At 30.1% G+C, this 15049-nt stretch overlaps 1 protein-coding gene across 1 annotated transcript; it reads left to right on the forward strand.

Moving 5' to 3' along the window:
• The first annotated feature begins 11682 nt into the window (after positions 1–11682).
• LOC108456382 (probable WRKY transcription factor 72) lies at positions 11683–14022 on the forward strand. Its single transcript, XM_017754976.2, has 4 exons — positions 11683–11916; positions 11995–12513; positions 12598–12711; positions 13198–14022. The coding sequence occupies exons 1-4, from the start codon at positions 11824–11826 to the stop codon at positions 13927–13929; spliced, it is 1458 nt and encodes a 485-aa protein (XP_017610465.2). The 5' UTR covers positions 11683–11823; the 3' UTR covers positions 13930–14022.
• The last annotated feature ends 1027 nt before the right edge of the window (positions 14023–15049 follow it).

Here is a 15049-nt window from a genome sequence, read left to right on the forward strand (position 1 = left end):
TCAAGATAAGCATTGGTTATTAATTTTAATAATTAAACATATAAGTCAAAGGTTTATTAAATGATGAACTAAATTGACTAGAACAAAATAATTTTGGTGTATTTAGGGCACCCAAATAAAAATGATTTACCAACTCTATATAAAACCTTGAGAAGATATGTAGATATTATAATAATTTCAAGAATTTTTAATAACCATAGTCATATGTTGAATTTTATTAAATTAATTTAATTAGGTTAATGTCAAATGGGCTGAGTATATTAAATGATTAAATTGTAGAAGAAAATGGTACAAGTTGTAGAAATTTATATCCCAACTTAATTTAATAATTTACATGTCGCCGCAAGACTTGAAACTACTATTCGCTCCCAATAACTGCTTGACGCCTTGGTAATTTATTTATTTGGGATTCCATTTTTAGTCTTAGATTAACCAGTTGAGTTGGGCAATTAATTGATGATTGAGTCTTAACTTAATTGATATATTTATTATTGTCAATGCATGAGAATGTGAGCTCGAATGCGCTGAAACGTATTATTATCCTAATTATGAGTTGGGGAGGGACTATGAGTAATTCTAGGCATTGTGAAAAGCAAATATAATCAAAATTTATGATGAGATTGTGGTAAGAATTGTCACTCTAGATATCTTTAAAATCATTTAGTCATGAACAATCAACATATATAAAAGTGATTATTTTATTGTTGACTATAGTGAAGTAAAAAATATATATACTTGATCACGGATCGAATCGGATTAATGTAAAATTTTATCCAATGTAAAAAATGGGCATAAAATTTGGTCCAAACCCGATTCAGATTAAAAAATGCTAAATCAGAGCCCAACCCAATTAACTTTAATTTTTTTAGATTATTTTTATATAAAAAAATTAAAAATAGAATACATCAAATACACTAAAAACATTAAAATAAATGTTTCCCAACAAATTAAAAATACATTAAAAAAGTCTTTGTACTTAAATAACACTAAAATAGTTGAACTTAGCAAGCAAATGCCTTTAAAACAGTAACAAAATTAACAATAAAATAAGAATTATACAATATCCAAACAATAACAACAAAATAGTAATAATATAATAGTGAAATGCTAATACAACAGTAGCGAAATGACAATGAAACAACAACAAAACAATTGATTCAGGCCGGCCAAAAAAACCTACCCGAGGTCCGATCCATTTAAAAAACGAAAATTATTTTTTGTCCAAACCTATTTTTCAAGCTTATATTTTTGTCCAAACCTTTCACTTTTCAAGTACGTCTTCGAATCTAAACAAATAGTCCGACTCATAATCAGGTCTACCACTTAATGTGGTTTTTTATTATTTTACTATTTGTGTTATCTTAATCTATTTGTGAATTATTTTATTCATTAATAATGAATAAAATAAAAACATCTTGAAAATAATATTCTTGAGAAGAACAGCCTAAATATTGAATTTTAAGGGAGAAAAATACAAACAGTCAATCAGGAAATGGACTTAGTAATTTATGGGGAAAAAAAGGTATTGACAAAAATTACTTGTCGTTTAACAAGAGTAAAAGAATTCAAACAAGTTTTGGGAAACTGTAATCGTTGTTCTATGTTATGTCGGCACATGCCTTATCATGTTCATGTGATCTTTTTCAACCCTTCAGATATTTGGGGACATCTCCCCACTTCATGAAATTCAATTCTCAAAAAAATATTTTTAGAGATTTTTTTTAATAATTTTATTATAAGTTTTGATCATATTTATTTTTTTTCGAGACAATACTTAGAACTAGCCGACTCATAAATAGGAGGATAATGCGCTTCAACCCACTCAAACCTAAGTCCTCTTATATTGACAACAATACCCATATTAATCGATTTAAAACTTAATTAGCTAGTGAATTTTAGACATTTTTAAAATGTTAGTATTTTGAAATTCATAAATTCAAAAGGTCGGTAATTGTAATTGCTTAATTTGGATAAACAGTTATTTTAAAAAAAAACTAGTGTTATTGAAATTTTACAATTTAAAATATAATTATAAAAGAAAATTAATAATATTAAATATAAATAATATAGAACATATTCAATATGGATATCATTAAATTTGTAAAATATTCTAAATATTTTTAATAAAATATTTTTAAAAAATATATATTAAAATTAGGTAAAAATATTTTTTAAGTTGTTTTATTTTATAATGGACCATTTGTATTAAAAATAAAATAATGAGAAAATTTGAAAAATCAACTCTTTATATCAAATTTGAAAAAAGAAATTGAGGGACTTAAATACCCTCTTAAAATTTTTTCATTATTTTTCCTAAACAAATAAATTTATTTTTAAAATTTTAAAATCTTGATATAAATGAAATTATTTGAGGAAATTCTTCATATCTTGAGGGATACATTTTATATATGAAACAATTAAGCTAATCTCAATCTTTTGCTTTTACAATGGTATATACAATTAAGAATATTTTGTAATCCAAGGATAAAGATGTAGATTCAATCAACCATGTTTCATGGGATGACAATTTCACAAGTGAAATGCAGGATTTGGAATGGTTTATTTTGGATCAAGTTTTGAGTTTAATATTTTAATTATTTCAATTTAAATAATTTCAACTTTTTTAATTAAATCAAGTTAATAAATTTCGATAAATTTAAAATTTGTCAAAATTTGGCGAGTTTCAATTATTTAAGTAGTCAATCAAAATGGTTATAATTTAAATTCAAGCTATGTTTACTTTAATTTCTATTAATACAAAGATCTTTACTTATATTAACATAGAGGTGTTCATGGGTCAGGTCGGGTTCAGATCAAGTCTAAGCATGATATTAACACATTTTATTTTTGCCCAAGCCTAACTTAAATTGAAATACGAGTCCAAAATTTGAACTAAGCTCATCCATATTGGTAAATAGCTAACTCGATCTCATTTTAGGCCCGCGTATATTATTTTTTAAAATTTTAAATATTTATATTTTTTAATTTAATATTAATAATTTTATATGTCACACCTGGAAAAGTCAAAACTTATGTTGTAATAGTGACTTTGGGGATTAAATTGAAAACTTTTCTATTTGGGCGGGCTCCAACGTAAATAAGAGTAATTAGCGGATTAAAAAACGGTTTGCATGGAGGAAACAAGCTAAAGTTTATGCATAAGTAACTGAGAATTTATCTAACTGGTAAGTTACTTAACATGTAACCTCCCAAACTCGACCTATACGTTATGACCAAATTGTGAAGGTTACATTAGACACCCAAAACAACGAGACTATTCTATCGTTGGTTATATTCTATCGTGAATGTGTATGAATGATATGCGAGTTGTAGAGGTTTGTCGAAGTGTAGGTATGATAAAAGAAGTAGCAGAGAAAGAGAATATAACATGTTATAAGTTTTACATCCGGTATGGCATGTAAATGCAAACCGAGAATGGCTAATGACCCTGACCTTGTTAGGGAACACTTATGTGTTCAAATTAACAAGGAGGATTTGTGGAGGTTCGGGAGGACTGTATGGAGAATGATGTGCACCAATATATGAAAGTCTTTTACAAGTAGTATATGAAAGCCCTTTAAGGGTAGTATGAGACTCTAGGGAGTCTAAGGCTTTAAATCGTATATATGAAATGCAAGACCATGGCCATGACATGATCTAAGGAGGTTCGCCAAACTTGCCTAAATGGTATAATCTAGTGGAGGTTTGCGATATAGGTCGCATATGTGAATCCGTGTATATGTTTGCATCTATGTTTCCGCCAATATTGGATCCACTTTTATAAGTCTGCCAAGAATGAGTTCATTTAGTTGTTATCTGTTACTATGCACGAATCCAAAGTACGAGTTATCTGTGAATGTGAGTCGTATAAAAGATGTGACAATCCATTAGGACCATTTTACAAATGTACAATTTTGCAAGTGGAAGTCCGCCAAGACTATCTTATAAGTGAGAGCCTGTTAGGCCTATCTTACAAGTATGAATCTACAAATAAAAGATTCGTTCTTATGAATCCACCTACATGTAATATGTTTCTATGAGTAATGCACTATGTATGGGTTATCTGTTATTACGATACAAATGTAAGTTATTACAATCTGCCAAATTTGTTCTCTAAACTTAGTTTCAAAGCTAGACATAGAATTCCATCTTATGAATGTTCGTAGAACCACTCGCATATTGGAATCCATTTCTATATGAAGATCTTTTCCTATAAATCTGTATCTACTTATATGAATCTGTAAGTCAGTATCTGTATGTATATATATTGCATTCTAAGAAGAATGGTCTATCTTTCAAGTGGAATTCGTAGAAGCTATTCATCAAAAGAGTGTTCGCAAGATTTAATCGTCATGCGCTAATCCTCTATATAGTGGTTAGTGAAGGTATTTCACGGTTGTGCCAATGACAAATTGGTAATATGATGTCAGTTATACAATCACTTAAAATAATCTGCAAGGGGTTCCATAAAGAGAAGTGAGGAAGAGGAAGTTTGTGTCATAGAAAATAATATGTTAACTTGTTGGATGCTTCGATATGTGTGGTGACAAGTTTGCGCTAGTGTTATTGACAAATTGTCTTAGTACGGATAAAGTTAACATAAATTCAGAACCATGAAGGCCATGTAAATACAAGTTTTGTGAGGATACGAGGTATGGATAACTCACTAAGTTCAATTTGAACTTACTTATGTGTTATTATGTATTGTAAGTAAAAAAGGAAATTCGAAAACTCAAGAAGGGACTAGTCCAGAATCTGTCATGCTTAGGCAAACTTGCTCCTTAGTCATAATATGTATATAGCAGGGCTACTTAGAGGCGAAGCCTTAGGGTCATAGTCGAATATGTAATTGAACATGGTTAGAAGATAAATGTCAAGACTAAATGAATATTCAATATGTTAAAGTTACTTTGTGGAATTTTTGTATCTTAAATTAAAGTTATATATTTGAAAAAAATTCATGGATATTGTAAAGTCAATTAGCTAATTGTATTAGATAATATTTGTATTAAGTGGTTATAAATTGCAGAGCGTAATAAAAAAATGTGTTAGTTAAAATTCAGATATGGAGCGTAGCATCCTGTAGTTCGAATCCAATGATCGAGTTGAGTATGGGATGTTATATTATGTATTTTTATTTATTGTAGTTTTATATATACTCATCTTAATTTTTTTTTTAATGTTTATATTATAATTGTATTATATATTACTATAGATTTAACTTTTATGTTATAAATTACATAATATAGACATTACAAACTTGAAAACGTACTAGGTTGGGACTTAAATGTTCAAGCTTGAGCCCAACCCATATTTTAAATGAGCCTATTTTTTTGTCCAAGCCCATTTTTCGAGCCTAATATGTTTGCCCAAACCCTCCCAAATATCAGGTGGGCTTTCAGGCTTGGACGGGTAGCTCGGCCCATGAATAAGTCTAGCCTTAACATAAATATTGTTGACAGTGTAGGAGGACGTGAGTTTGAGTGCGTTGAAATACATTTACCCTCCTATTTAAAGATTAGAAATGAGTTATGGATATATATAAACATTGTAATAAAAAATAATTATTACATGATTAAATTGCATTAATTAATTGGCATATCGAGATTGTTATATCTTCACATCAAACACCAGAAACCAAGTTTAATAATTCATCCCTCATTCTCTTTTTCAAAATTTAAATTATAAAAAAAGGTTAAACTATATGAAAAATTACTAAATTCCTATTAAATTTATGTCTTGACTACCTAATTTTCAAATGTTGTGTATAGTCAATAACAATATCAAATTGTTATATCTTTGTCACTCGTCCATTAACTTCTGTCATCCCTTAATGGAATGATGACGTGACATGTTAACTCAAAGGGTTAGTAACTAATTTGGCCTTGAACTAAAGCTAAAATATCATTTTGATATTATTTGAGTTTTTCTTAACAACAATTCTAACAAAATTCTAAAATATAAAAAATTAAAATTCATAATATATTTTCTAAAATTCTAAAAAAATATTTTTTGAAATTATAATTATATGATCTATTTTTTAAAAAACCATAAAATTGTAATGAGGGGAATTGCCGGTGTTGTATGAACAAGCTAAAGCTTTCTTTCAACATTCACCATTAATCCTCTTTAGACAGTACTTGTAACCTTCCCAACCCAATCCAAACATTATGGTCGAATCATGGAAGTCACATTATAGACACCAAAATGGCCAAGTAAGATGTTGAATTTTCAGAAAAGCTACAAAAGCCCATTTCATAAAGGAGTCAAGTTTTACAATTCTTAATTTTAGTTCAATTTAGTCTACAACAATCATTCAGAGAATAATAGTTCGAGTAAGAAATAGTTTTAAAAATACAAAATTCTAGATCTCCCCGAAGGGTATCAATTTCAAATAGAAAAGTATTGATACTTATTTAAGTATTGATACGATTTGAGCATTCTAACAATTTTGAAATCTATAAAATGTCAATTGGTATTGATACTTTTGTAAGTATCAATACTAGGTAAATCCAAAACATTTCATATTCAAAACAATATGTCGATAACAAAACTCGACATTTGTTATTTATCAATGAAACATAGACCGTAATAATGAGAAGTGGTTTGTTTGAATAAATAACCTCGATTTTTTTATGACATGTCTATTTTTTACATTAACAAAATTAAAATAAAAAATGCAACTGTAGCCTTCCTCATTGTCATCATCATCGCCTGAGTACATAGCTAGCGCAGCCCCGTTGGCAACTGTATCTTCGAGATTGACACCATTGTCATTTTCTTCTATGGTCAATTGTTGCATCGTCCCCACTTGCCATCATGTGTCTGCCACTCCCTCATCCACCAGTTGCGACAATGAGCCACCAACGTAAAATTGTGATGTGCACGGTGTTTGGGTTACTATAGGCGTGAAACCATAAGGTGCCCCAAATCTTGGGTATGTCAGAATGGTACTGAGCATCGATATCGCCATCTACTGCTGCATGGGTACTTGCATCGGCGGCGGTGGGCACGTTGGTAACTGTCCTGACACGGGGTTTGGCATTGACATCTATGCAAGGGTGTAATATGCGAAAGACATCGATGAAACGAAATATATACCTACGGGAACAGAAGAATTGACCATGTACAGTGATGGTCCGTAGTGTAGTGGTGCTTGTGAATAAAACACATGGTTAGGTAATTGAATAGGAATACCTGGAGGGAAGTGACCTGAATATTGCGTAGCCATAGGCGGCACATCTTCTGCTAGAGTGGATGACGAACCCGTTGTACGACCTCGTCCCCTCCTAGTTTGTTGTGGCCATCGATGTGACTTCTTTACCCGAATTTGGCGATTCCTCTCCTCTTATGATAACAAATACAACTTACCAACAGCTTTGAACCATGTCAATTAATCATCAACTACCATCGTATCCACTAAGAAAAATTGTTCGCGAATGGGTATGGATTGCATCCTATTATCCTCCGCCTTAATGTGCTTCTCGTGCTGCACAGACCAGTCGATGTTGTTCTTCCCCCGCATGTCCACATTACGCAGATCCTTCAGGTCTTACGGTGGTGGTGAAATTCGTTGCCTCTATCTGAACTTCCGCAACACCTAGTCTATTTCGTGCATTTCAACTGTCGCGTATACTATCAACAGCAGCTTTGCGTCTTACATTTGCCAGTTGTGCAACACTTCTGTCGGGATGTAGGATATGACATCGGTGTCGGCGTACAACATCCATTCAAACTAATAAGCAAAATTGTAAATATCGTTATTTATGAATTTCTTTTTTTACGTATAATTGTGTAATTAATATAGGTTCAAAAGAATAGATAACTGACCTCAACTTCCTACCGTTAATCTAACAATAGCCTAATATCTTCTAGAACCTCGGGCAATCCATGGTTCCACTTGTACAAGCGATATGTCAGTCAAAACTTATAATAATAAAAATTATTGTACAAACTAGTTAATAAATGATGTTTACCTCATCACGAACGGGAACATATATAGGTCGGTTGCCTTGGGAAGTATAAACGGTAGTCGCCATTAAACCCACGACTGTAGTAGAAGCAGACAACCACCGATTGATGTCGACTTTGGGTTCGTGGCCCAACACATCTCTCGGTATAACGTGGATAATACGGCAGATCCCCAACTTAGTTTCATGCAATCATTAAAGTCTACTAAATGTAGTAGCCACCTTACATGCACCAAATTTCAAGATTTGTCGGGCATTAACCTTATGATGTATGCTCGAGCATATTATTGTATCACTTCCTCCGTTCTGTCTTCAGGGTCTTCAGGGAGCTCGTCGAAATTATCCTTCAACCAGTTCATTGATATTCAACCACTTTTGAACTTGTTCGGGACCTTCCTTAATAGTGATTGACAAAAGGGTCACTTCATCTAAAACGATCATAGATCCCGTGGCGACTGGCCCATCCACTGCAGACTGAGTTGTAGCTCCACTTCTTCAAGTGTGATTGTACACTCACCGTATGGAAGGTGGAAAGTATGTGTTTTCGGCCTCCATCTTTCCACCAATGCGCTGATTAGTTGCAAATCGAGTTTGCAGCCCTCGGACATGCTAGATACATATGAGAATCCAGTCACTTGCAAGTGACCACGAATTTCAGGAATCGCACGCTTTCCCATATTATGAATAAAGCCCTCTAGAACATGATCATCCACCTATTTGCACAAAAAAAATTATAATTATAATTATAATTATAATTATAATAAAAACAATTAAATTTAACATTATTGAAATTAAAAAAATTTAAATTTCGGTCTTACCATTACTAATTGGGTAGCGAAAATATGCTTGTCGTCAAAGCGGATTAAGGAGGCGACCATTCGTGAGAAATCAGTTTAAAAGAATAAAAACAAGATAATTAAAAAATAATATTTTTAAATAAAAACAGTGAAAATTATTAAAAACGAGAGAGTTGAGAGACTTGAGAGGGTTTGAGAGAATTGAGAGAGTTGAGAGAAGGATGTGAATGAAAAAAATGAAATTTGAGGGGTATTTATAGTGAAAAGAAGTTACCGTTAGGGTTTTAATTTTCTTTACTGTTAGTGGCAATGTTCAAAAAGTCATTGGGATTTGACCGTTAGCTGGAAAGCGTGCGCTTTCCAAAAAATTGACTCATATCATTAATTAAAATTAAAATCGATCAAAAACCCTAATTTTTTTAAAAAAAATCGACCTATAGGACTTATTTTGCCAATAGTAAAATATGGTATATCATATGTATAAGAAAAATTTTGAAAATTTTTACACAATAATTCCTCTCTATATAATTTTATGATTTTTAAAACTTTTTTATAATTATAATTTCAAAAATTTATAATTTTAGAAAATGAATTGTGATTTTAAGGTTTTACTTAATATTTTTAGATTGTTGTTGATTATTTCTTTTAGAATTATTGTTAAGAAAAATTTTAAATGCATCAAAATGATATTTTAGCTATAGCTAAGGAGTCAAATTAATTATTAACACTCTGAATTAACATGGCATATAATTGTTTTGTTAAGGGGTAACATAAGTTAACGGACGAGTGACCAAAATGTAACAAATCGATAACATTAAAAGTTTGGTGATCAAAACATAATTTTAATTAAAATTTAGTGATTATTCACATTTTTTACCCTAAAAATTCATATAACCCGATATCTATACTTATTTTAAGGCTGCATTAGTTTCACTGAATACAATTTTTAGAAAATGATTTTTGAAAAAAGGATTGATTGTTTGGAAAAACTGATATTTTCTAGTGTTTGGATGATTCTACGTAAAATATTTTTTGTCGTTCACATAATTTTAAAAGTTGGGTGACCAAAATGTAACAACTTGATAACATTAGCGACTATTATGTAATTTTTAAAAGTTGGATGATTAAAACATAATTTTAATCAAAATTTAATGATTGTTCACATAGTTTACCCTAAAAAAAAATCATATAACCTGATATTTATACTTATTTTAAGGCTGTGTTTGTTTCACTGAAAACAATTTCAAAAAATTTAGTTCTAGAAAATGGATTTTTTTTATTGGAAAAACTGATATTTTCTAGTGTTTGAATGATTTTGAGTAAAATATTTTCTATTTGTCAAATTTTCCTCAAATCATTTTCTAAATTTGTTACAAAATATTATATTACAATTTGCTTTTGACTATTGAAATTTATTTTATAATAAGATAATATTTTGTAAAAATTAATATCATACTGAAACTTAATAATAAATAATTCCTAATTAAAACTTAATTTAAATTACATACATTTCATATATGAGAGTGAATATTAACACATAAAGTTGAAAAAATAAATGAAGCTAAGCATGATTTAAACAAATACTCATATTTATATAATTAAAATATTCATATTTTATACTATGTTAAAATATGTCATAAGTCTTTGTACTCTTCATAAATTTCAAATTTAGTCCTTATACTTTAATTTTTGGGAATTTAGTCCTTTTACTTTTTAGGTTTCAAAATTCAGGTCCGACTATTAACACTATTAAAATTATTTTGTTAAATCCAAATTCATTATAACATCATTTTTAGTTACATGGTTACTATGTGAATATTTTTTTAAAATATCACATCAACAAAATTAACAAAAAAAATTAGCAGTGTTAATAATTGAACCTGAATTTTGAAATCTAAAAGTAGAGGGACCAAGTCCTAAAAATAAAAATACGAGACTAAATTCCAAATATATGAAGAGTGCATGGACTTATGACATATTTTAATCTTTATACTATAAAACATTTATTAATAATTTATTTATAATTATAATATATATTTATTACTAAAATCTTAATATAAATATTTTTCAATAATATATGAATAATATTATTTAAAATTTAAAAGATATTATTTTAAAATTTATTTATTAAAATAAAATTTTAATATAAAATAAATTATTAAAATAATATTTTATTATATTATTAAATATGTATTTTAATAATATTGAAATTTATAATACTTGATATTAATATTTTAAATATTTTTAAAATTAAAATTATTATTATAATATTAGGCTTGATTGTTAATTTTATATAAACATAAAATTACCTATAAATGAATTTTTTCCGAAAAATTATTTATCTTTTTAGAAGTGTAAGTCATTTTACAAAAAAAAAAGTTTATTTTCAGTTGATCAAGTTATTTTTCATGAAACAAACACAAAAGTCAAGAGTCGACCGAACACCATCCCATATGTAAAATTACTAAAATAGCCTCTCATATGCAAATTAAATTATATTTTTATAAGGGTGTTTTTAATTTTTTATAATTTTATATAAAAAATTAATGATAATGAAAATTGGTTTTTATGTAACGGCAATCCAATTCCTAAGTTGAAGTGGGTTTATAAGCATGGAAAATGAGGCAAAGTGCAAATCCGTGTTAAGCAAGCGTATTGACCAACAAAGGCCAATGGCCAGGCTTAAACTCCAAGCAGCTGACTCTTCCATGAAAACTCGTCCATCACCCAACATCCATGGCTACCTAAAATGCATACTTTGACTATCAAACCCCCCCATGTGACGTCGTCTCATTAATTATCATATACACATTTACATTTAATATTAGGGTATTGGCCGCAAAATTAGCTCTCTTTCTACACCTTTCAGATTCATTTCTATATCTCTAAACTCTGAAAACGTTGAAGTTGAATTCTTCCATAACAGTTTACTCACTTTTTTTTTTAAAGATAAATTAATTGATCTTCCAACTGTAGATGGGATGTTGACATTTTATGCTTGTATTATATAGAAAGGGGTTATAAAGGTTTTCATCATTTTCACTAAAACAATAACAATGGAGGTTTTGTTGATGAATATGGCAGATGATCATGCTGTCAAACAAGAGGAAAATATTACTCAAGAAGGGTGCAGTCCAGAACCTAGCAAGGTACATACATACAAACCATGCATACATACATACATACATACATGTACATATATATTAATTGACCATTTTGAGTTTTAGACTGATATTGGAAGAAAAGTTCGTAAAACTGTTGATCTGAAATTATCGTCGTCGTCATCAACCCATGATGAACTTGAAACTGCAAAGGAAGAAAACGAAAGATTGAAGATGATGTTAGAGCAGATCCAGAAGAATTACAAGTCTCTTCAATCACGCTTCTTTGAAATTATTAAACAAGAATCCGCCATTGAAGAAGGTTCAGAAGAACCTGAACTTGTTTCACTTTCACTTGGAAGATCAAGTCCAACTGGTTCCAAGAAAGATGATAAAAAAACAACAATCTGCAGCAAAACTGAAGAAGATGATCATAATAAAAGCGGTCTAACTCTGGGATTGGACTCTAAATTTCAATTGTCTACTGAGATTGTCTCAAATCCAAGCCATGAAAATAGTTCAAAAGATGCAAACAAAGTTCAAAAGAGACCAAGTTCTGATGAGGACCACGAAGAGGGAGTTGAACAGAAAAGCCAAGTGAAGAGAGCTAGGGTTTCTGTAAGAACCAGATGTGATGCACCAACGGTTAGTGTGTCTATATATATATATATAATATTGCTGACTTTAAAAGCTTTCAAGCTTTTGATTATGGTGGATGTCAATGGACAGATGTATGATGGATGTCAATGGAGGAAATATGGCCAGAAAATTTCAAAAGGAAATCCATGTCCTAGGGCTTACTATCGTTGCACTGTTGCACCAGACTGTCCTGTAAGAAAACAGGTAGATTTCTCGTTATTTTACTGTTTAAGCTCTCATAAATATTTCTGGTAATACAATAATAAAGGCTATTGTAGTTGAATTGCATTTTTCTTTTGTTTATTCTATAAATTAATTATTGTACATTAAATCAAAGAGTAAACTAGTCATTATATTAAAAATTCTATCTATTTCAGCTGTTAACAAATTGACTTTGTACGTCAAAAGGAGGTATACATTACAACTCACTGTGTAATTCTCTAATTATTCCATCAGCTATGTCAATTTTTAATATCAGAAATAAATGAGATTTTTAATAGAAATAATCAATTTGTTCTTTGATTTAATATAAATGGACTAATTCACTCATTTTTAAGTAAAGAAGATAAAATATAATTTAATACCTAATAGTAAAAATTTCATGTAATTTTACCGATATGATCATCATAATCAGATCATGATAATTTTACCGATTGAGAGTAGTGATAGCAATTGGTGATATATATATAGGTGCAAAGAAGTTTTGAGGATATGTCCATCTTGGTCACAACTTATGAAGGGAGCCACAACCACCCAATTCCGGTGTCAGCCACCACTATGGCGTCCACGACGGCGGCGGCAGCTTCCATGTTGTTATCCGGCTCTTCAACATCTCAACCTGCTCTTTCAACTGAAATCAATGGACTCAATTTCAGTAGCAGCCTTCATGAAAATTCAAGATTACCTTCGTACCCAACGATTACTCTAGACCTCACCGCCTCACCGTCCTCCGCCTCGTCGTTTAATTATTTCAACAGGTTCCCCACCAACTGCCCGGCAACACCCAGATTTCCTTCGACAAATCTCAACTTTTCTTCACCACTAGTATCCAATGAATCATTCACCCAAGAACACTACTTTTACCAAAAATCATTGACAGACACGTTAACCAAGGCAATCACATCAGACCCTAGTTTCAGATCATTGATATCTGCTGCCATTTCATCAATGGTTGGCCATAGCAGTGCAAAGCCTGGAGATGGAACCGATCAAAGAGGTGATAGTTTTAGTCAGAATTTGATGCAGGCGGCCTTTAATTCTCAAAGTTTAAATGATTCATCATTACGTGGGTCAAGCTACTTCAAAGGATTTGAATCTTCAAGTTCTCGAATCGGAAGTTCAAATCAGTCGTCTTCATTGTCGTTTTCTAGTTTCAATGCTGCTTCTACACTTGCTTTTGATAATAAACAAGGAAAGAATTAATGGATAGTATTGATAAAGATAGGTTAAAAAATGCTATTTGTCCCTATACTTGTACAAAATTGAGATTTAGTCATTCTACTTTAAAACTAAAAATTAAGTCTTTTTTACTTTTCTGATTTAAATATCTCTGTCCATTTATTAAAATCGTAAATAGTTTCTATTAAAATTTGTCAACTTAGAATTTTAATTAGCCTATGATTGACAGAAAATAGGTATGAGAAGTTGACAAATTTTGATAGAAACTACCGAAAACAATAATGGTTGGACTAGAATTTTAAATTAAAAAGTAAGAAGATTAAATTTTAATTTTTAAATATCGAAACTAAATCTCAAATTCTATATAGGAACTAACAGCATATTTTAACCTAAAAGATATGGTCCTTTGAGATAGTTATACATATTGTTTTACCAATATTAGGTGTTTATATATTGTTGATACCTTATTGTTATACATAGTGTTTTAATGTAGTTGTATGAAATTATTGATTATTTGTATAACTCCTGGGATTAAAATTTAGCATTTAGTCTATTTGTTGAGGATGTTTATATTTACATTGTGAGATTTGAATGGAAAAATTATATATAGATGATTTACAATTAATATTTTTTTCTTATTAAATGATAAAGATTTGGGAAAGAGATTGTAAAAGTTTTTGAGGTAAAAGTAATCTAAAATGGTTGGAAGGCACCAATTAATGGTTTAGTATACACATCACATCTCAGTGGGCATGCTTGCCTTCAATCAGGGAGGTCATGCCGCTGCAAGGGACCCAAGCAGCAACTTCCAACAGCCTCCTTGCAAGTCGAGCAGTTGTTATTGGGGCAGAAGTCAAACCGAGAATGTGGGTTAGACCACCAAAATAAATCTGGTGAGTTGAATGCGGATTGATGGTGAGTTTGATTTTAGTGATATTAAAAATAACGATGGTGATAATATTAGTTATTAGTAGTGAAATTAAAATAGTGATAAAATATGTATTTAAATTTAAACATCGTAATAATAATGATGTGAGAATATAAAATGATTATTATGAATATTAAAATAAAATGTGTAGGTAATAAAACATTAAAATTGTATTAAATTAAATAAAATTTAAATTTATCTTGGGTCAATTATAAT

Source organism: Gossypium arboreum, chromosome 9 (assembly GCF_025698485.1).
Source record: "Gossypium arboreum isolate Shixiya-1 chromosome 9, ASM2569848v2, whole genome shotgun sequence".
In the NCBI taxonomy this organism is placed as follows: Eukaryota; Viridiplantae; Streptophyta; class Magnoliopsida; order Malvales; family Malvaceae; genus Gossypium; species Gossypium arboreum.